This window comes from Melanostigma gelatinosum, assembly GCF_949748355.1.
Source record: "Melanostigma gelatinosum genome assembly, chromosome: 5".
Lineage (NCBI taxonomy): Eukaryota > Metazoa > Chordata > Actinopteri > Perciformes > Zoarcidae > Melanostigma > Melanostigma gelatinosum.
The window spans coordinates 26,719,015-26,741,980 of record NC_136638.1 but is presented as its reverse complement, the minus strand read 5'-3'; the positions used below and the strand labels follow the sequence as shown (position 1 = coordinate 26,741,980).

Here is a 22,966-nt window from a genome sequence, read left to right as displayed (position 1 = left end):
GTTGGTGTGAGTTAACACAGTGTCGTGAGAACCGTCGTGAGATGTTACATCTGACAAATGCAAGAACGGGAAGAAGGAAGGACCGGCTGCAACAGATACGCATACGCGTGTTCCCCGATGCAACGCTGGGCGATTCGTCATCTTACAAAGAGAACGTCACAACTTGTGCAGAGCAGAAGTGAGGACGGTTCTGGTTGACGGCGGCGTCGTGTCCCGGTGTCCCTGTCAGCGTTAAGCCGACGCTCCACCAGGATGACACTGTGTCCAATGACTCTGCACTGCAGAGCAGCTCTGTCTGCTGCAGTCACGACTGCCCTGCAGAAACAACCAAACAGAGGACAGCAGGACAGGAAGCGGCCGACGGGAGGAATCGTCTGCTTTCTCCTCTGGCTCGTACAATTAGTCATCGAAGCAAAACTAGTGGAAACGAATGCAGTCTAATACAGCAGCTTTGCAACGAATCCTACCTTCATGAAGGTAGTAACGTTCAGTCTTTGATGAAACTGTTTCAGAGGCGCTGATTCAACTTGAAGCTCATTTTGACGTGGACCTGATCATATTCACTCAGCCCTCATTAGGAGAAAAGCTGTCTTGGAGATACTACTGTTCAGGCTTGTAGATTGTTGGGTGCGTTGCTACGAGCCCTTTGGTTAATTCATAACAACAAATGAGAGCTGTGTTTGTGTACTCCGAGGTCAAGCGTGTTTGTAGTGAGCAGTGGGCTCCACCGGGACGAGTATTCATGAATCGCTACCATCTGTCACGGAACGGAGGCTCTCAGGGCGAGATCGCTGCCTGTTTATTTTCCAGATGTAGCTCCGCTGGCTTCATCAGATGGTGACCAGACGTGGGCACTGTGTCAGCGGGTATCCGAGATGAGAGTCGGGTCCTGTCTGAGGCCATGGTGCGATGGAGCTCCCCTTCGAGATTAGGAGTGCGTTTCAGGCCCATGAAAGCAGTTTAGAGTCTTGTTCACGGTTGAGGAAGCTTGTTGCTTAAGATTGCAACTCGCGGACAGTCATGGTGGAATACAAAGTGTTTCTGTGGTTGCTTGTGAGGCTAAATCTTGGAATACTTATAAGTGATGAGTTATTAAAGGTTGGAATATTAGTTTTTGAGGTTTTTCATGATTGGCCAGTCAAAACATGATAGTTTGTCTTCATGAGGGGAGTATGGACACGTGGGACTGCTGCTGTCGATGAGTGGAGACGATGTTATTGTCCTTAAAGAGGCAACTAGTGAGGGCGTGGAAGTCTTGCTTCATTGTGTCCACCACCGACATCATGCTCTGCAGCGAGGCAATACAAATGCGTTTTAAAACATTTGCGTCATTATTATTTGTATACCATGTTATTGTCTCTGCTGTATGTTGTTTCCTGCTTGCTGCTGCAACAGATCATCCCTCTAGTTGACACCAGTGACAAAGAGAAACACATTTCAGTCTTCAGACTCACAGGATGAATATCAATAAACCTTATGCCTGCATGTCTACAGGACTGCATGTGTTGTGCATTGCACTGCTGTGGTCAGCCTTTCCACACTGTGGAGAGGTTCAGCTTCATAAAGCGGGAGACTCTGCTGCCTGTGCACACACACACACACACACACTAATGGACGCTCCCTCCCTCCAGTCTTCCCCTGGTGAAACAGCATCCTATTAACAGGCTGCTGGCAATTTTCCGGCTGGCTAGACTGTGATTCACATGTCAGTGACTGCACTGATGATGTCTGTGCAGGGTCATCGCTGAAGCAGCTCTGCTGTCCTGATGCTCTCCCGCCACTCCCACAGGAGAGCATCACTACAAGTGTGTGAAGTTCAAAGTCAACTACACAGAACATTCATTTTTGTTGCTTTTGTGGACAAAAACAATGTTTTTCATGTTGTAAAGATCTTCATCCATCGAGTGTGTGCATTTGTTTTTGGAAGCGAGTGACAGAAAGACCAGGTCATGAATATGTTCACTCACTTAATGTTTTCATGGGATGTTCATGAAAAATGTAGTCATTCCAGTTACTGACCAAAGTATGATTCTGACCCATCTTCATCCAAAATCACCACATGGACGGAAAGAAAGCTGTTCATTTGGGTTTTATTTTTTTGAGGCAAATCAATGAATATATGTACTTTATACAGTATATGAGGAGCACATCTCTACAGTTTCATAATGTAAACAATCTCTGAAGAGAAATGTATTCAGTTTAAAAGGAAGCCATAGTCTTCTGTTTTAAACTATTTACATGAGTTAAAATATAATTTATAACATCAGATACTTCCGCTTCTATGAAACTAGATTTTAACAATTCAAAAATACTGAAATGCCTTTTGTCTCCACATTCTCAAGACATATGAAATCACACAAAACGGAGAAAAAAAACATAAAAACACCATTTAAAGACATCCAAACTAAGTGGCGTATAAATAAAAAAAAAGAAACGCAAAATAAAACCAACATATGTAAAAATATAAAATCTCACAAGCAGTATTTACCTTTTTTGTTTTTACCAAAAACGAAGTTAAAAAACATTAGATGTAAAGAGACAATAAAAGAAAGAAATGAAAAACAACAAAAACAATGTATGCCCTTTATGTCAAAACATCTTCTTCCACCAAAACAAGGAAAACAGCCACGCTCACACTTAGCAGTTTGACAGTTTGCAGTCCCTAATGAGCCTATTTGACATCACTGTTGCTATCAAGTTTGACAGGTTACCTATTAGTTTCTGTGTTCATGTTGAAATATGATCATGTTGCTGATCAGACATGAAAGTGGAATCTGAGGCCGGTATTGCAAGCGCTCCTGTCCTGGTAGGGGCTGATTGGATGGTGTCGCTAGCTGACGGATACATTGTTCTCCAAAACTAAAACAGTAAGTGACATGAAGACAAAGAAGTGTGTTTTTTTTTCTTTCATGGGCCATGGCATTGAAAACAACATCTATAAAACTGAATGTTTCACGAGCCACGCTCTTTGTTGTTGAAGTTTTATTTTTTGGTCAACTTGCCGATCAAGTTTCGTGGTTTTCTCGCCATTGTCCATTTTTCGGAAATGAAGAATGGAAAGAAAGGTATTGCATCGTGACTCCGGTAACTCCCTTTGGACGGATGGTTTTTGTTTTTTTGTCTTTCCTTTTTTTATTTTTTGATTCGTTGTCCATCGACCTAGGACCTAGACCAAGCGGACAGCAGTAGTATGTTGAAATGTGTCAACGTGTTCTCAAAACACTGAGGAGAATGGTCAACATCAAAGTTTTCTATAAGAAAGTATATAATAATCTAGATATCTACACAAACACACAAATATATATATTCATATATATGTATATAGCTTTTCATTACAATATGGCTATTGAAAAAAGTCGTAATTACGTCAGTAATCATTTAATAATAAACCACGTTGGATTGGAAAGGAGCTGAAACGGTAATATTGAAAGCTAGCGGTAGCTCAGTTTCCCGCCCCGATTGAATTTTAAGGCTTGCAATGATGGAACATGGGGCCGTTTCAATGTCAATCACATCGTGAACAACGGAGGCACGCACCACTGTAGAAATCCCACCACATGCTCTTCGTCGTTATCAAAGAAGTGGAAGTCAGATTTTTGGATTATGTGAAGAAATAATGCTCGAACTCCACAAAGATAACAAAGCAACAGGCTAAACAAGCGCTAGCGCTGCCTCTTACACAACTTGTTTTCCAAATCATACAACTTTCCACGAGTCTGAAGGCATGTTTCTTATCCCAGTCACGCCCTTGACTTCCACCCTTTCTCTCGCACTACTTCAAGGTAAAATAACTTTTCGTCTTAATGCGGCCTTCATAATGCTGATGAATCCGGCTGCCTTCATGCTGTCGTTAGCGTCTATCCTGCTTCCGTACTGCACAATCTTGCGAAGACAAAACTACGCGTTCCAGCTATTTGGAGCATGAAACCGGTCTGTAACTTACTTTTAAATTGTAAGTGATGTCATCCCTTCTGGGATTTCTACAGCGTCTACCTCATCTGTGTCCACGAGAGTGAAACCTGACGACGCGCTTCAGTCCTCCTTTCCCTCCCACCCACATTCCTTTACCAGTCAAACATGTACAGTTATTGGCTGTTAGCGGTCATAAAACTAAGTGTTCTCTGCAACTCAGATTTGAACAAACCTGTGTACCATCAAAAGGTGGTAATAACATAGTTACAATGGCTTCCTTTCAACGCAAAGAAAAAACGGTGAAGATATTTCACTACTTGGGAGGTTATTTGTGCAAGAGTATATTAGCATTTGTTTTGTATACGTGTTACCCACATTCTTCCTGTAGTTTGTTTTGATGATCGGTTGTGTTAAACAGCAGTCTACGTACGGAACAAGTGGCCGATTGGATCTGCAGCTCAAAGATCGCCCGTGATGTAGATCAACAACCAACCACACACTGCACATTATTACCTCAGTTTTTCGGAAAGACTGTCATCAAGATACAATTGTTATGTATTGCATTTCAAATTGCTTTAAGAAAACATAAAAAAAAAAAATTTAAAATTTTTTTGTCATTTCATAAACGGCAAATAAACATAACCTTCTAGTGCGATCGTCTAAAGGGATACTTGTGTCGTTCTTTTACAACAGTGTTGGACTTAAAGTCATTTCAACTGAATTTTTTTCCCTTAAATTTCCTCCCTGTACTGAAACAAACATTGACTCATATGAAATCAAGCAACCAGACCATCTGCTGTCTGATTAGCAATCAACTATGATGCGCCACTTGAAAAAAATTAAAATAAACACAGTACATTTCATGTTTACAACGAGGCATAGTGCTATATACACATTTTATATTCATATATTATATTTTCCTTTTTTTTATATATGTAAACCAGCACATTCTCTCACTTTTTAGTCGTATACATACTAAGCACAAATACTCATTCAGTTGTTCGAGATGTTAATTGTTAAAATGTCTTTTTTTCCCTCCTTTTTAAAACGTTGACACCTTGTTTCTCAATCAGTATGTATAGCACTAAATCGTTTTTGTTAGTTTTGGACATCAGTGAGCCGAGAGAAGTAACGCGAGGTCGCTTCACTTCATTTTCTTTTAAAACACTGAATAAGGCGCCTTTGTACTCAGTGTGCGTTCCTAATGAAGTCAAAGGAGAATCGAGTGATGTAAACATTCAAATTGTTGTGTGTGTTACCAAGGAGTTGATTAGATAGAGTAGGGACAAGGACGAGGATCGGGAAAGGGGGGGGTGTTATCTGTTAAAAAGCAGGGAGTTTACCAGGGTTTGGGAAGACCTGGAAACAAGGCCTTGAACCCACAAGCGACAGAAAGCGATAGAGTTGGAGGAAAAGGACGAGCTGCGATTTGTTGAAATTCCTTGGCAAGGAGAGGAGGAAGAGGGGGATCCGGAGGAATGGCGTGTCCCTGAAGAAAAACAAGTAAATGAGGGGAATCTTCCCCTCCAAGGACACTCGAGGACCAACCAGCCATCGTTCAACCCCGTCCCAGCCCCTCCTCGACAACCTGCAAGCGTCAGCAGTGTCCGACTCAAACACGAGACAAAGACGAAACACTCAGTTACACAAGGACACACGGTCGAGACTCCAAGAGACGGACACGCTATAAAACCGTCGAGGCAAGCGAAGTAAAGAGTTAGAGAAAGAGAAAGATTATTCCCCTCACAGGGGGCTTAGTGGTCGGACGAGTCATTGGATATCAAAAACATATCCCCAAACTACCCATAACCACGCATCAGTTGGGGAAACCCTCACACGGACAACAAAACAGAGTGAGGGGCTTTTTTCTGGAGCTGGAATCAAACACAGGGATGGATGGATGTGAGGTAGAGATGCTCAGCTGATACAGTAACTCCCGGACGAGAAACCGGCCTTTTCGGCCGATTGTTCTTTTTCGTTCCTTTCGCTCGTTCCCTGGCTGTGTAGGGTTCGGTGCCACCGTATTGGCAGGTTTGGAGGCTCTCTCTCCCTTTGTTCACGGCGGTTGCTACTGGCTGCATCAGGAATGTTAATCAGGCGCTACCTCGAACTGCACAACAAGCCAGAATTCGTCGCGTGCAGTCAACCGGCGACTAAGCAGCTCTACCCTTTACAGCACAGGAAGAACAAACGACAATCTTTGGGCAAGCAGACATGGGGGGAGAACGCAACGATTACATTCAGATTGTTTTGAATACATTCCATCTGCACCAACAGATTCGTCTACTTCTGGCAATGTTCTGTGGGTGGAGTATGGGGAGCAAATTGGTCCCGTTTCCCTTTGTACTGTGAAACCCGTGACAGCGTGAAGCACTGTCACCACCAAAAACGTGATTCCCGGACCGTCGAAATCGTTGAATTCCATGATGGACTTCATGTGACAGGAGACTGGACTGGGATGATCTGGACAAAGTGTGGATGCGATGAATTCATACCGAGTTCTGCAATGAACGAAGTGTGGTAGAAAAGCGTCTATGGCTATCGTCTTTATTTCCCCATTTTAGTCCTGCTTGCTGCAGTCCAAATGTAAACAGTAAGTGTTGCATTGGCTGTGGCATTCGGGGGTGTCATTAGGCTGCGGCCATTATTGGACACATGTTGATTGGGACCCTATTAAATATACATCAAGACCCCTCTGAATGTGGGCAAAATGTTACCTGGAATCAACCGATGCAGCACGAACAATCGCCGATTCTGACTCAAAAACATCTCTAATTCTATTTCTAACTTCAGACCCAGTCCTTGCATTTGCTTTAACCAGGACGGTCGGTATCTTTTTTATATAATCTGGTCACATAATAGGAATTTAGAGAATTATAGAAGAAGTCAATGGGCATCAGTGCTGTTCCATTGAGTGGATTTTGAGGTGTAGTCTTTAACCAGGACCTAGTCGGGGTCTTAATGTATACGACGCGGACCAAACGGAGCCTGCAGCAGCCAGTAGCACGGTCCGAAATAGTCAGCATGGCAGAGTTGGAGTCAAAAGAGGGAAAGTGGAGGACGGCGTAGATATCGACCTCCTTACAGTGCATAGATCAAATCAAGGAAGCACTACAATTACAAAAAATAAAAAAAAACATGATTTTTTTTCATCTTCATTTTAGATTTGTAAACTTTATCAGTCATCAAATGATTAAATGTTTTTTTTATATATTCTTTGTCCATAACACACACACGCACACACACGCACACGCACACATAATAGATTTTAAAATTGATAACATCCACAATTTCGCTAAAACAAAGCAGGGGTCATTTTTTTTTCTTCCTGGTTTTGCAACCGCACAACTTCATGGTGAACACAGCTTGAAAGGTTCACCACCTGAAACCGGAAAGAGAGGGAGGCTTTTTTAATCTTTTTTTTACAAAACAAACAGAACAAGGAACACACACACGCACACACACGCGCGCAGAAACACACACACACCACGACGTCCAACGCAACACAGGAATAGCCAGGATTTGCTACAAAGGTCTCTCATGCCCGCTCCTCCGAGGGCGGGCGATGATCTCACCAACACAGACGGCTTCAGCAAAGAACTGTATCGTTGTCGTAGTTGTGCCATTGCTGTGAAAAAGTCCCACTTTCTCCACCGTCTCTTAACTCCCAGTGGCTTCCTCGTTTCTTAAGCAGTATCCTCTGGTGAACGAAACTAAAAAGAACAAAAAAACAACGAGGTCCTTGACATTACTTTATTCCATTGGTAAAAATGTAAACATTTTGCGAGGTTGCCTTGCATGGAGGTACTAAGAGGCCCGTCTTGAGGGCGGAGCCGTGTAGTAGCAGGGTTGTTGCTGCACTGAACTAAGGCTGGCCAGTCAGCGGTGCAGGGACTTCTGGGCCTCCTTCAGCAGCGTGTCAAAGTCCAGCGCATCGTACTTGCTCTTGACGGGGCCCGGGCCTGCCTCGTCTGCAAGACAGAAACACAAGGTCCTTATCAAGCGTAAGAGATCATCAAACATGTGTCCTTGTAGAGCTCCGCTCAAAGGCTCGAGAGACTTGACAACGGCGAACCGCAAATTATTCTTTTCAACCGTAGCAAACGAGTCAAGTAACAAGACGGCATGGCGAGTGAGCGAGAGGAGGGCGGGGCTACGTGATCTCAAGGTACCGTGAGTGCGACTCAATTGCGACTGGAGTTTCCCATCTCTGTCCCGTGCAGCTGATGAATAATGCGATAACCTGATATCAGATCAGACTCGCGTACTCACCGAGTCACGTTCCACCGTTTCTGGCCGTATTGGAGGCATCTGTGACGCCGGCATCGATATCGTTACAACTCTTCAGTCACGTGGTGTGAAACCGACGTGGTGTGAGCTTAGAATGTCGTCGCGCCTTAATCTTAAACGCAGTAAACGTCTGTGGTGCTTCCAGCTTTGGCGACACACAAATATGCCACATCGCCCAATCGCAAACAACTCTATTCTTTAAAAGAACATACTTCTAACTAATAGCTACTGACACATTAGTTACCGCAGAACCGATATCACGATATCGACATGCTGGTTCACTATTTTATCCACTTCCAGTAGAACTTTGTCAGTGAGTCCGTGTTGATTACCGAGGTCTATGTAGCGTTTCCGCGTCAGCCTCCGGAGGCCTGCAGGCCCGTTCTGGAAGACGGTCTCCCGTTCTCTCCAGTGCTTTTGACCCCCCGACTGGCGGATCTTTATCACCCCGCAGCGCTCCCTACGAACCACACAGGCAGGAGAGACAAGACACCTTCAGACAACGTTCCCCACCACGAAGCTGCGTCAGATGCTGAATCAATCACATGCGGCCTTTCATTCAACGCACAACATTTAAGGAATAACTGCATTGAAATGGCTTGTAGTCATTATTTGACTGCAATACTTTCACGTGATTATGTAGAACGCATTTGAAACCATCAATCAACCATCCCCTCCTCCCTTCAGGTGCAGGGATCCAGATCCGGGACACTTACTCGTTGCAGATGATGACCTTGCAGTCCTCGGGTTTGCCGAAAACCTGGAAGCGTTTCCTCAGCATGTTCTGGGTCACGCTGGTCGGCAGGTTGTGGATGTAAAACACCTGGCAGTTGTCCTGGCAACAGGGAAACCATGGCAACAGTCAGGACAAAGGACAATACAGACAGACGTGGGAACTGAGGCGGGAAACGCTGCGCGCGGGGCGGCAGGGGTCTGATTGTGCAGCGTTATATAATATGGAATCAGTGTGTTGCAATGTCCAAACTCGTGGATCAAAGTGTCTGATGTTTCGGGGCGTAAACCGTTGGACCTTTGGAGTCTGGTGAGACTGAGCTACTGAGGTGGAGTTTGCTGTTCGATTTGAAAGTGTCTGTAGGATGTTCTCCGTACCTCGTCAGACTTGGCTTTGTTCCTCTGCTTGTCGTCGGGACAGATCTCGGAGTTCTCACTAAAAGCAGGACGAGGAAAGAAAAAGGGGGAGAGAGCGAGAGAGAGAGAGAGAGAGAGAGAGAGAGAGAGAGAGAGAGATAAGGACGGACACAAGGTGAAACTGGAACGTCAGACACGAGGAAACAGGTGAACTGCGGCAAAAAGGCGGACTTTCTCCCACTTACTGCAGTACGGCATCGCTCTGTTCTCTCTCTCTCTCACAGCCCGACCCCTTTTCATCCTGCCATTGTCATCTATGTACAGAAATAATATGACCACTGACCTCCTATGTGAGGCAGTCGAGTCAAACTTGATCTAATCCGCACTGACCTCGATGTAAGTAGATGGTACAGTGTTTGATTTAAATGTTGGCACGAGTTGTTTACAGCACGACTCCTTTTAAACTGTAAAAGTTCAGCCTCCAGCATGTTCACCTCTGTTCACCCTCGTCTGGAAGGTCGGGTGATGATAAACCGAAGGATAGAGATTCTGCCCTCGCTAGTTCTCTCCCTTTCTCTCTTCTTCTAACACTGTGTTCTACTCGTGTTGTCTGCTTCCCTCCGTCTCTACATTTCACTGTTGATCTCCTTGACCCAGATCGTCTCATCGTCTCACCTGGAGTCTGTCTTGCTGGCGGGGGAGTCGGGACACAGGTGGAGGATGGGAGAGGATGGGCGGGACGCAGACGAGCGCTCCGCCTCTTCCTCCGAGACCGGTGGTGTGGCAGCCGCCGACCGGCAGCGTGACGGCAGCGATGATGATGAAGAAGTCCTCTGATGCTCAAGCTGTTCTGCGATTTCAAACACCACCAGCCTTTCCCTGTTCTCCTTTCCGTTTCCATCTGACACCTGATCTTCGGCTTCTTTGGGCGCGAGGGCGGCGCCGACGCCGTCGCTCCCTACTTGCACCTGCAAAATGGCGCCGAGCACGGCAGCGCTGCGCTTGCGGCTCTCTCCGAGGCTCAGGGCGCAGTAGTCGTGGTCGCCGAAGGTGCAGTGGGTGTCGCTGTCGCCGGCCTGGCCCATGCGCCGCAGCTGGGCGTACAGCTCCGTCTGCTCCGGCAGCTTGCGCTGGTGGGGGACGCGGATCAGCCGGGACGAGGCCTTCGCGGCAGCGCTGGCGTTGGTGCTCGAGGCTGAGTTAACCGACTCGCTGCAACCTCCGCCGTCGCCTGTTCCATCACCTCCCTTTGCTCCCTCTGCCGGTTTGAAGAGCTCATCCTCCACCGGTTTGTGAGGCGGGGTGGTGGGAGGGGTGAGACCTTAAAAAAGGGGGAGGAAAAGATACGCACATGAGCTAGACACAAACTGTTTCCTGCCAAGAAATAGTCCAGCACATAACCTCCCTTTTACAGGAGGTGGAACGTATAAATTATCAGATTTTTAGGTGCTGGTAGGCACATTTTGTTAGCCACATTAGCAGTTGCCCCCTGTTCTCAGTCTTTATGCTAAGCTAAGCTAACAGGCTGCTGGCTCCAGCTCCATATCCCATGCGACTGTATCTTTAGAGCCGTAACCTGTCGACATCAGCAGTAAGCGCGAGGTGTTTACCTGCCGTTCCGCACAGATCCACGCCGAGCGTCTGCTCGAAGGGCTTGGTGCTGTACTGGGACTCTCTGGTGGTGAAGAGATGGCAGCGATCAAAGGAGAGAGAGAGAGAAATTAGAGAGTGCTGTGTCATGTTGGAATATGTTGTATTTTTTCCAAACAAATAAGTCAAAAGCAATCCAATAACAGCCTGAAACGTCTCTCAGTGAAAGCTCCTTTCAGCCGACGTCTGCTGAATTTGAATGATGTTTCTGTCTGTAAACGCTGATGCCATTTCTCGGCACTCCTCATTTCTTATCGCAACAGCCATATGTACTCGTCTGTCCTCTCCCCTATTCTTCTTCTTCTTCTTTTCTATTTCTGGCCGTCTGTTTCTGTTTCTCCAGTCGCCATGAAAGAAAGAAGCGGTCCCGAGTGGATTGGCTTCGGGCGGGATATTACCGTCCGCGGAGGAACATACATATTAAAATAAAAAACAAAACTCTTTTCTTTTTTTTTGGTGAGCGCTTCAGAAGACAGATTAATTTAGAGGATGGACGGATGCCAGGCTGGGTGGGCGGGGAGCTTCATTTGTAGAAGTAGGAGCAGTGAGGGCTCTCAGGTTGAAGTCTGAGCAGCCAGAGGTCCAGATCATTCGGGATTTTGGAATGAAAAATCTCTGAACTCCGTTAATCTTTGTTTTAAAATATTACACAGTCCCACGAGATTATACATGACGTGACTGCGAAGAACACTGACTTTTCAGGGGACACGTTTGCGTCTGACGGTGCCTCGACATGCACGATCCGACCTATTTAGTCCCGTCAAACTTTGGAATGCTGAATGTGAATACGGTGGTTAGTTTGCGAGGCTCTTCCTCCCTGCCAACAACAAATCACTCCACACTCGGAAGAGAAAATGTATGAGTTGTGGACCTCTGCCACATTGTGAAGCACTGACTGTAACAGCAGCTCCCATTGAGTCCATTTGGAGTTTACATCAGACTCTAAGTGGGGGAACGGTACCTGGAAAAAGAGCCCAGCCCTGTTGTGCATTGAGTGCTTACAAATACCAGGACTTGGACAATACAGTCATGTTGTATATCCTGCTTGAAATATATGATCTGGAGGGAAACAAGCTCACGTTTTAAGTTAATATATCCCACGTAAAGTTCCCAGAATCTAGATGAGAAATAGATCATAAGTTCTTTACGTTACACCTTAAGGTAGACTAAACCACATTCATCAGATCCAATATGAACCCAACCGACAAGCTGCTGCTGCGGCCATTAACAAGATGTTTCCTCCGGTCTGGAATGGTTTGTGAAGTACAAATATTTAGCATTATGAACTTTAAGAAGCAGTTTTACATGAAGGCCCAGGGCTAACACTTCATTATAACGACATCATACTGTATGCTTCTCTCATTGCAGGACCTCCCGGGAGGCATCCGTCTTCCACCGGTCTGCTCCACAGAGGCCACTGCCGCTTTTATTTAATTTTTAATATAAAGAAGAAGAAGAAGATGGCGATTTCTGGAAATAAGCACTGCAACATTTTAGCATAAATTAACATTAGAAGTGGAGTTTTTGGATTAATAGTTATGACTAATGCACTTTGAATGAGTCATTTTGATTATTTGGTTAGAATTACATCGTTGGATATCTTACATGTAGCTTCTGACTGTACGCTTTTAATAAATAGTTGGATATGAACCAGTAGATAGTTGATCTGATAGCACCATGTAGCATCATTAACAACTGGAAGTTCAGTCGGAGGACCAGGACATTCATCTCAGGAGGACTCGCTGCTGCATAACTGATGGAGATCTTTCTGCAAAGCTGCTGCTGTGTGTGCTCCACGTGGAGAAACTCACCCTGTGGACTTGGGGGTGAGAGTCAGACAGAGGCAGGCTCTCTTCCCTGCAATCAGAATAAGAAGCCAGTTACAACCACGCACCACGTCAGATCCATGCGTCTCTGCCATTCTTACCAGAGTTGTATGAACGTGTGTCTGCGTGTTCTGGATCTCATGTTCTGAACCTAATGGTGAGGCAGACGAGCTACATTATGTGACTTATAAATGAACTTGAATAGTTTCTATGAGATGTGGATTCCAGTTGGAATAACATGTGATGTTGGTCGCTGTAATGTAGTTGAGAATGATGGGCAGTGTCCTTCCTGTCCATCTCACCGTTGTGGCAGCAGGGTTTGGCCGGCTCATCGCTCGGCGTTCGCTGCTCCGGCCTCGTCTCCGTCGTCCTCCCCCGTCCCGCTTGTGTCAGCGGGAGTTTGACCCCTGCTCGTCCCTCCTCCCTCTCCTCCCTGTCCTTCCTCTCCCCTTCCCTCGCCCGTCCAGGCCGCAGCCTCTTGGCGAAGCGGCTGGGGAAGGAGGCGAGGCGTCGCGAGCGCCGGACCGAGAAGGAGCCGCCGCCCTCCTCCGTCTCCTCTGGGCTTTGCGGCGCTTCGGAGGAGCGGCTTCTCCTCTCAAGGGAGGAGGAGTCTTTACGCAGCTCTGGCTTTGGGGCGGTGGAGCTGGGGGTGTAGGCCGGGGCTGACCTGGCCGGGGCAGAGGGAGCGGAGACTCCGCTGGGGCTGTGAGAGTGGGAGTAGGGAGGGCTGTGCAGTCTGTAAGGCATGCTCACGTCGAAAGAGCTGCTCTGCTGCAGGAGCTCACGGAGAAGGGAGTTGGCCTTCATCTCCCTTCGCCTCGCAAAGGGGAGCCTCCTGGGGGCGCCGACGCCTGTCCCAGCGAAGCCCCCGCTAGTCCTGGGAGTACCCACCAAGACCACTCTGCTGTGAGAGCTTGTGGCGGCCGGGCGGGAGGGCTCGGGTCGGGCCCGAGGCCTCGCGGCCTCGCGGTCCTTCCGCTCCCAGCCCTGCTGCTTGCGTGTGGGCAGGCAGTAGGTGTGCATGTACGTGATCAGCTCCACCACCGAGTGCATTTCTTTCTCCGAGCTGAACTGAGGCTTGGCCGGCTCAGCGAGGGCCGTGGACACGACCGCCACGCCCTCCACCTCGCTGCTGGAAGACTCCTCCTCTTCTTCTTCTTCCTCCTCTTCATCCTCCTCCGACTCGCTGTCCTCGTCCTCCTCTTCGTCCTCCTCCGTGTCCGGGGCCGGAGTGTCCCCCGAGTCCCGGGCCGTGGTGAGGTGGCGGTGGAGCTCGGTGCACAGGCGGCCCGCGGGACGCACCGCTCGGGGCTTCCTCTCCTGACGGAGGTCGGTCTGAAGGGTGGAGACACACAAACACGAACACCAGCGTGAGCCTCTTTCCTCAAACATTCAGCCCTCAGTCTGCAAAATGTTGCCATTGCAGTCACATACCAACACACATTAACTGTACAAACGAGACTCTGAGGACCTGAGACCCAAACTTGATATTTATACCAAATGTTTCATTTTCTATCAAACTCCTTCAGAAAGTGACTTTAAAAAAAAGAAGAAGAAATCTTTGAGGGCAACGTTGGCCAAAGGTTTCTCTCCTAATAATTCCTGCAGGACGAGCAGCTTCTACAACGAGTCTGTGCTACTTCCACAGGTGAAGAGGACAGTAAGCGGCTGCATCGCCCTCAGCTGTGAGGCTGCAAAGAACATCATCGGGACAGAGGACCCGAGTGATGCGATCACCAGAGACACAACCTCTTCTGCCCGCTGCCGTCACAATCGGACTTCTCATCACACATCGCCTACATTGCTGTTTGTATTAAAGTTTATTCATGCTGCAATTACACACCTTTACAAAGATATGTCTCACTATTGTGCTTTATATGCGTTATATTTCATCCCTATACTTTAGGATTGAATTATTGAACGTGTTAGAGTCCCCTATGTTCCTGATTAAACTATTCTTTTATGGATATATATTAACGGGCTTTGTTGTGAGTGAGTGTGAAATCTAAGACGTTCATTTTGAAAAACGGCTTCACTGTAGTTGTTGCATGTGATAAAAATAACTTGAAACACTTCATTCAATGTCATACTAAACTATTTGAATGGCTATAAGTGACTTTTTGATGATATTTTCCATGATATACTGGAGTATGACATATTTCATGCCAGTTTGACGACATACTATATAGTATATACTGTTACTTCAACAAATATATGTTGACAAGAAACTGTAGGATGTCGTTTTAGCCACATTGTCCACGACGTACTATAAAATGACTTTTTACGACACTATACCATGATGTTTTTCATGAACATTTCACGACATGGTGTACTATATCTTTCATGATATCTTTACGACATACATGACTTTTTCATGATATTTTTAAGACATACTATAATATGAATTCCTCATGACATAATATAGTGTTGCATGTTTTTAAATGACATTTTATTACATGCTATATTATGACTATTTATGGTATTCATATGGCCTACTATGTTTTTTTCATCATGTTATAGTACAGCATGTCATAAAAAAACGTATTAACTAAAAAGTCATATTATAGTTTCATAGAAATGCCTAAAGAATGTCATAACATAGTATGTCGTCAAAAAGTGATATGAATATGATAATTAAGACTTCGGAACATTGGAACATTTGACTGATTTTATGATGTTTGAATGAAAAAAAACGGGTCTTCCATAAACACTGTCGCTGTGCTGGAAATATCTCATCACACCGTCCAGAGCACAAGAACAACAAAACAAAAACAGACTCGTGAACAAATGCTGCGTCTTCAATTTCCTGCCCTTGATACAGGAGCACTGACCACGAAGCAGTGTGTTCGTTCACGACAATGGCTGATTCCACATTGCTCACACTGAGAGAGCGAGACTATGATTCACCGTTGCCCTCTTGCCCTGTCAGTCAATACTCCCGCCATCTGCCACAGCAAAGCCACCACTACTCAGACACACACACACACACACACACAGGTTGGGAGGTTACCTGCTGGATACAGGCGTGGCTCATCCCGCCCTGCACCCTGTGGGTATTGTTTTTCTCCTCCTTGCTTGAGCCACAGCAGAGGGCTGCCTGACGCTTCGCCACGTTTTTTTTTGACGCTCGTGCAAGACAAACGACTGGTGCTGTAATCAACGACCGCTCGAAGCACAATGCTCGCGGCGATCCAATTACTGCGACGTCACACAGCAGGAGCCGTTGTAAATCTATCATCCACATCTATCATCGGCAGCAGCTGAAGGTTGAAGAGTTTTGAGTCTAAAATTAAATCTTTCATTTGAAAAAAAAAAAAAAAGCTGTTGCTGGCTAGACTTTGGAAGATGATGCTGTTTTATTCCTGCTCCTGTGAATGATGTATGATGATGATCCAAGACCTGTCAGCTTCATCCAACACCAGTTCTCAAAGGCCAATACCGATGGCTATCATCGTTGCACCGCAGACACTGAACTGCCAGTTTTTCAGCAGTTCCACAATAATTAAACCTGTGATTAAAACTCTCCCCAGACAGCTTGTGTAATAACAATTACTTCATGTGGGATTGATGCTGAGGACATCTTAACAAAACTGACACACACACACACACAGCTATGGAGGAAAAAAAACATCCAGCTGCTCCAATAAACATCAACATAAGACAGTGATTTTCCCATTTGCCTCTTTATGAATCATATCAGTGTTTTCTAATCTGCAACAGTTTACTGATGGTTAACTTCAGGCAAGATTATGGTCGAAGGAAATGACGGTTGTACACGGGACACTTTGTACGGTACACCATCCATCTCAACACTTCCCCCTCGCATGTCACTCGACCTCCATCTTTGCTTCTGAGAGAGAGAGAGCATCCATTATTTTCATTCAGCACAAGAGAGAAAACGCCGGTCGTTTCAAGCATCGGAACATCCAGTTACTGCACTTCATCTCCTCACACTCTTTAAACGGACAGCGTTGGAATGATTCACAATCAAAGGCAGAAGGGCCTGCAAAACAAATAAGTGCAGACGCCAGGGAATTACTTCTGCCTTAACTCGCCCCCCCCCCCAAAACAAATCCAAGGCCGAGGGAGAGTTTTAAATCATGCCACGTATTAAACCAGCCAAATCTACCTTTAAACAACAGGTATTTACAGCGATTGGCGCCTCACCTTGACCAGGGGTCGAGTCGGCCGGAGGTGCAGGCTTCTGTTGGTATAGCGATGGCCGTGGACTCGGTCTTTGTGTGCGTCGACGGCGGCGGCGGGCACGTTGGGAGGAGTCAGCAGGAGCTTCTTCAGCTGGTGAGGAGAAAGAGGGGCGGGAGAAACCAGTTAGGCTGCGCTTTGCAAAACTAGCATCAAACACATTTAGCACATTGGGATTTATTTTGAAATGACAGAGACAGGATGTGGGTATTTTGCTTCCTGTAATGATGTCTTTATGCGAGGACCAAACGTGGACAGAAAGTGGGAGATCTTCCAAACTCCGGCCCTCGCATTTCAATTTTTAATCTATATTCTGTCAGCTGTTAACTCCCTGCAGATGGATGTTTGTACAAGGGAATAATGTGCAGAGGAGGCCATGAGGTTATGATACTGTACATTTATCACTACAGCTGACAACTACATGACACGTTCACATTTCCCATTAAAGAGCTGGATTCAGCCACTTCTCTCTCTATAATAACATAGAATATGACTTCTGCTCCTCAATTTGTTCTCCATCCTAACCGTCCTATCTATCATTCCCTCCGTGGTCACTTCCTCCCCCTTTTTCCATCCCACCGTCTCCACCTGCCTTTCCTCCCCCTCTTTTCTCCTCCACCTATCTCCATCCTTGCTTCCTTTCCTTGAATCCTTGTCCAGTCTTTCAGCTTCCTTTTCTTTCCGTTTTGATCCATAAATCTTTGATGCAGTCCCCCTTTCCCACTTCATCTATTCTCTCCATCTCTGACCTTTGACAACCATCTTCGTCTACATGTCCTTCTCTCCATCCATCATCCTTAATGTTGTATCTTTCATCTTTCCATACTCTCCTTCCTTCTGATCAAACAGGAAGCCACGGTTAGTACACAGAGAGGAAACAGAACAATCCCCCTCTCGACTCCTACCTAGAGATATCAACACAACCGCTCCTCCCCCGCTATCCTTTCATTGCTTTTCTTTTTTCATCTGTCGATTCATCCATTTATTCCAGTGGCTGGCTTCATGACAGGGCTATCAGCTGATATAAATCAGCTTAGGGAGAAAATCCCCCCACTAAGCTGTGCAGCGTTTGCTCCAGAAGACGACGGTGTAGAAAATACAGATGTGATAGGAGTCGAGGATTGGAGCGGGAGGATGTACCGGGGCTTCCCAAAGTGATTTACAGCAAAGGGGGCCCTGAACCCAGAGGGCTATCTTCATGCAACACATCCTCTGGAAGCCATTCTGGCGGCCCTCATCACTCGGGAAGCAGTGACCGTGGTCGCCCGAGTGTTACAAATCCATCCCTCCTGGGAATTAATACAATTATTTCATATGATTTGGCTATTACGATGAAATTGAGGGAAATTCTAAATTATGAATCCACCTGCATTGTTGTTTGGATAAGAAATAATTGACTGTTCGCTGCCACATCGTTAAGCTGACAGAGCAACCACAGAGCCACACTGTCACTAACTGCACTCGCTGACATATTATTTAAATATTGGAAAAAATGAATAAGCAATAACAGAGAGAAGCAGACAGAAGGGTCTACAATACGCGTTTAAAGGACAAATCCAGGATGTTGAACTGATTCAGCATTGAAAACAAGTTAAAAAGATGAAGATAGAAGCTGCAGCTAAAAGTGAACCAACACCTCAGCTGGAGATCGAGACAGGAGACAGTGAGATGAAGGAACAGCGCTGTTCCTGTAAAGTCGGGAAGATCTTCATTCACTGTCGTAGTCTTTAAAAAGCAAAAGCAGCATGTGTTCACATTCAGTCTACCTGCAGCAGCTAGCGTAGCATAGACGTGCTAATGCTAGTTTAAGATGTGCTAACATCCTCTGCTAATGTTGGCTCCACAGGATTTTAGCCTTGTTATATATTAAGCCATTATGATGAATATGAACTCAATAACCTCTAGTTCATCTTTATATGGGGGTCTATATATATATCGTAAAGAGGCTCTTAAAACCACTTTCTATGTTGGCATACGTTTACGGTAAAGTACTGTGAAACATAGAGACGAAAGTCTTGAATCAAACTATGAGACGTAAATGTAAAACAGATTTTTATGAAACAGATACAAGAGATTTATGGATTATAATAGTGGTTGTTTACAGATAATTCTCTCCAGGGATGGTAGTTTATCGACTATCTTTGTTTATTACTGTAATGCTGTGATGAGTCCAACAGTAACCCCCAAACAGAGCTGGCAGTAACCTCAGAATACTATCTGGGTCAAAGGACCGGCAGGACGATCGGCCGCGTCACTGATGCCGCCCTCACTGGGCGATGCCAGCTTGGCTCAGAGCGCCCGATGATGCTCCTCTGAGAGTCCCATTGAGGAGAGTGAAGAGGAGGCTGAAGGTCTGTGTCTGTGTGAAACACTGAAAGAACCCACCGCCAGCGTTCAGGCCCCTCAAACACTCTACTCTGGACGCCGACCAGAGCTCCACTGGCAACATCAATGCAGGCCTTGTTCTGTGGCGGCACACACACACACACACACACACACACACACACACACACACACACACACACACACACACACCATGCTGTATCCTGTCTCACCAGTAGAGGGCAGCGAAACACTTAGTCCTGAGCACATGAGTGACAGCAGTCATGTGACAGCAAACCACTCAACTGATACAAATAGGACACACACACACACACACACACACACACACACACATCTGGCTGCTTCAGCAGAGTAAACAGCATAATGTTATTACACAAGGCTTTTTCTGTGTGAGTGGATGTTCGGTTGCTATTTTTTGCCACTGATAGTAAACACAACGGAAAAGCTGTGATGCAGAACAACATGATTCATATTCGGTTTCGTGAAATATTCAGCTTTCTGTCAGAGGTCCTGGAACTGCTGGAGAAACTCAGAGTTTTGAAACGTTGCTTTTCAGACAAGCGACTCTAAAACGATCTTAAGAGTTAAGCAGCTGACTGAGCGCTGTGTGTCGGGGGATGGACGAGACGGTTGCAGCTCTACTGTTGCAGGATTTTAGGAAATACAAGCTGGAGTGACAGAGTTCTGGAGAATACACCATGAGAGGCTACCGCAGCGACGAAACGCAGCACGAATTTCTGCTATTTAACACGCAGAGCTGATCACAGAGAGGAGCACACAGTTTGCCATCTTCACTTTTGTAACATTTAGGGTGAAGATTTGGCTCATATTTAAGGAGGAAAAAACACACTTTGGCTAAAAACAGAAACTACTCTTCCAGTAATGTAACTGCATCAACTTTCTTCTTCTCCAGTTTCAACTTAAAACCTCCACTGATGTAGAAAAGGAACGAACATAATGGAAGAGAATGGAGACCCTTTGATGCTTCTGCAGTGTTTATTGATGTAAATGCTGCAAATGTGGATCTTAATATTATGAAGTGAGTTTTATATTCCATCTTATTGCATGCATTCTATGTATGTGATCTTATTTTATGAATCGTGTCCCACATCTTATTCTTCCTATGATTGTAAAGCACTTTGTGCTGCGCTTCTTATATGAAAAGTGCAATAAAATGAAGTGCATTCTTATAATTATAATTACTATCAAGCTGGAAACTGAATTTATGAACCTGAAGTGAGTTCTCAGTAAACCTAATCAAGTCTACTTCAGTATAGAGAGGAAACGAAGCACCGTCACTCACAGAAAAGGTCTTTTTTTTAAACTGCGGGCTGGAAACCATCACGATCGTCTCCTCGGTGCAAAACATCAACCGTCCAACAGAACCGACCTTCAGGGCCCTTCCTCGCTGCACGGACACGTAACTGATGAACAGACCTACACTCGCTCTTATTCTGACACAAGTTGCCTGATAACCAAGGAGTCGTCAAGGTGAAGACGAGGGCGGGTCAGTCATGTGTCGGGGGGGCACCGTGTTATTGCAACACAGCAGCGAAGACGATGGCACCTGGCGCCTTGGCCTCTCGGTACCGCCGACCCGTTGTTTTGGGACCAAACACAATACCTCCCATGGCATTCAGCAGCAACAAAGCCAGTTCCGTCTCGCTGCGTCCTGTTTGCTGTTGTGTAAGGCACACACACACACACACACACACACACACACACACACTTCCTGAACTATCTCAGGTCATTTAAGTCATTATCGTTTCCACCGGTTTGGGAGGAATGCCCTCTGCTCTGGTCCTGTTTTCTGCCAGTCTGTAAGTCTTCCCGCACTGGTAGTGCAGTCTTAAAAATAAAGGGTCAGATACGATGACACTTGATACCTGCTCCTTCATGTAAGTATGCAGTATATTTTTACACGTTCAATAAAAATCTACAGCCATGTTTGAAGCTCGGTGCACCGGTCTTACTGAATGTCATCACTTTGGTCATAAACCAAAGTATTAATGGTTCGATAAAAAAAGTCAAGGGATCACAACATTCATCACAATTCATCCTGAGATGAACGTGAATATCTACCGACTTTCATGGCAAACCGATCCAACACGTGAGACGTTTCACTCGAAGCCACACATGAGGAAAAGTCACCACAGTCAGCAGAATTAATCCTCTGGCCACCAGGGACATTTATACCAAACATCCTAGAAATCCATCTTATTTAAGTATTTCTGGACCAACGTGTCGGACCGACCGACAGACAGAAACACTGCCAGCCTGGCTAACAAGTCTTAATTCTTACATATGTTTGGCTTACACATACAACTTCAGTAAAATAAGTTCTTCTTGCTTCTCCAGTGCTTCGATGTATTGATCCCAGACAGTTTAGTGGCAGCTTTAAGAGGTGGTCCCTTTTGAGTCCTGCTGTTCACGTAGTTTACCTCCTAGAACCTGAACTATTGCTCCACATGCAACCTTTCATTGTGAAGCTTCACAAACCTCCTCCGACCTTCGCCCACAGACCTTTTTTAAATCGTAGGACTCGCCGTGTGATTGATGGCGGCGCAGCTTCGGCGAGTATTTGCGCTTTCAAGTATTCAGCCATCCGGCGTGACGCCTGGCTTCCAAAACAACAGCATCTTTGTAGACTAAAGCTAAATCAGAGCGCACAAGAAAAAAACAACCTGCGAGCAGCTCCCCCCCTTTTTGCTGTGAAATGTAAGTCAAATTAAGGAAGCGGGATGAAGTCATCTTGACAAGTGCAATAAGGCCGCATAACAGCAGTAATCACAAGTCATTTATCGCGGGGAAATAGCTTCCTGCTTCAATGACGCTCCAGAGCCGGCTGCATTCTTCTGGCAGCAGACTGAACCGAAGGGCGGAAAGTAGGGCACGATATTCAGTGTGGAGGGATACGGCAATTTGTTGTTCCCGTGTGGTGAGACGGAGGTTCAGTGTGTTTCTGGAGGAGATGATAACAGGGGGGTCAGTGGGAAAAACAAGGTTTGTTGTTTCCCTGGAAGTCTGGTTCAGGGAAAACGATGGAGGGGCCCAGAGAGAGACAGAGAGAGAGAGAGAGAGAGAGGGGGGGGAGAGAGAGAGAGAGAGAGAGAGAGAGAGAGAGAGAGAGAGAGAGAGAGAGAGAGAGAGAGAGAGAGAGAGAGGGGGGGGGGGTGAAAACAAGCAAACACATCAAACTTGAGCATGTGCTGGAAGAGCACATACATGTTTTGATAACTAAACTTGTGAGGATTTCTGACTTTTAATCCTGATTTTTAATCCTGATCCAGATTTTAAAGGAGAAGTTACAGTCTATCTTGTAGCTTTGTGGCCATCTTTTCGATCAATTATCACAGCTTGTTCTCACCAAAGTCTGGGAACATGACAACATTATTACATGAGTTTGATTTTAACTTGTGCAAAAGAAAATTACAAATACTCCTAACCTAAGCCTTCTGATCATTCCGCCAAAGCACACATTTGATTCCTACATCAACTCTTTGAATAAGAATCTGCAATGTCTCCTCAGTCCTGCAGGACTTGGCACTCTCCTTCTATTCTCGGAAAGACACATGGTCCTTAGAAATACAGAACTACAACGCACACGCACACGCACACACACACACACACACACACACACACACACACACACA

The 22,966-nt window shown here is 45.8% G+C and overlaps 1 protein-coding gene across 1 annotated transcript in view; it reads right to left on the bottom strand.

Moving 5' to 3' along the window:
- Positions 1 to 2,108: 2,108 nt before the first annotated feature.
- Positions 2,109 to 22,966, bottom strand: part of ppargc1b (peroxisome proliferator-activated receptor gamma, coactivator 1 beta) — a gene marked incomplete at its 5' end in the record, with an annotated part of 76,784 nt that continues 55,926 nt past the window's right edge. Inside the window, 9 exons of the mRNA XM_079269234.1 lie at positions 2,109 to 7,883; positions 8,535 to 8,662; positions 8,919 to 9,037; positions 9,313 to 9,370; positions 9,967 to 10,612; positions 10,902 to 10,966; positions 12,753 to 12,798; positions 13,070 to 14,102; positions 16,935 to 17,063. Coding sequence (XP_079125360.1) covers positions 7,792 to 7,883; positions 8,535 to 8,662; positions 8,919 to 9,037; positions 9,313 to 9,370; positions 9,967 to 10,612; positions 10,902 to 10,966; positions 12,753 to 12,798; positions 13,070 to 14,102; positions 16,935 to 17,063 — 2,316 coding nt within the window. The 3' untranslated portion in view covers positions 2,109 to 7,791. The remainder of the gene's footprint in view (positions 7,884 to 8,534; positions 8,663 to 8,918; positions 9,038 to 9,312; positions 9,371 to 9,966; positions 10,613 to 10,901; positions 10,967 to 12,752; positions 12,799 to 13,069; positions 14,103 to 16,934; positions 17,064 to 22,966) is intronic.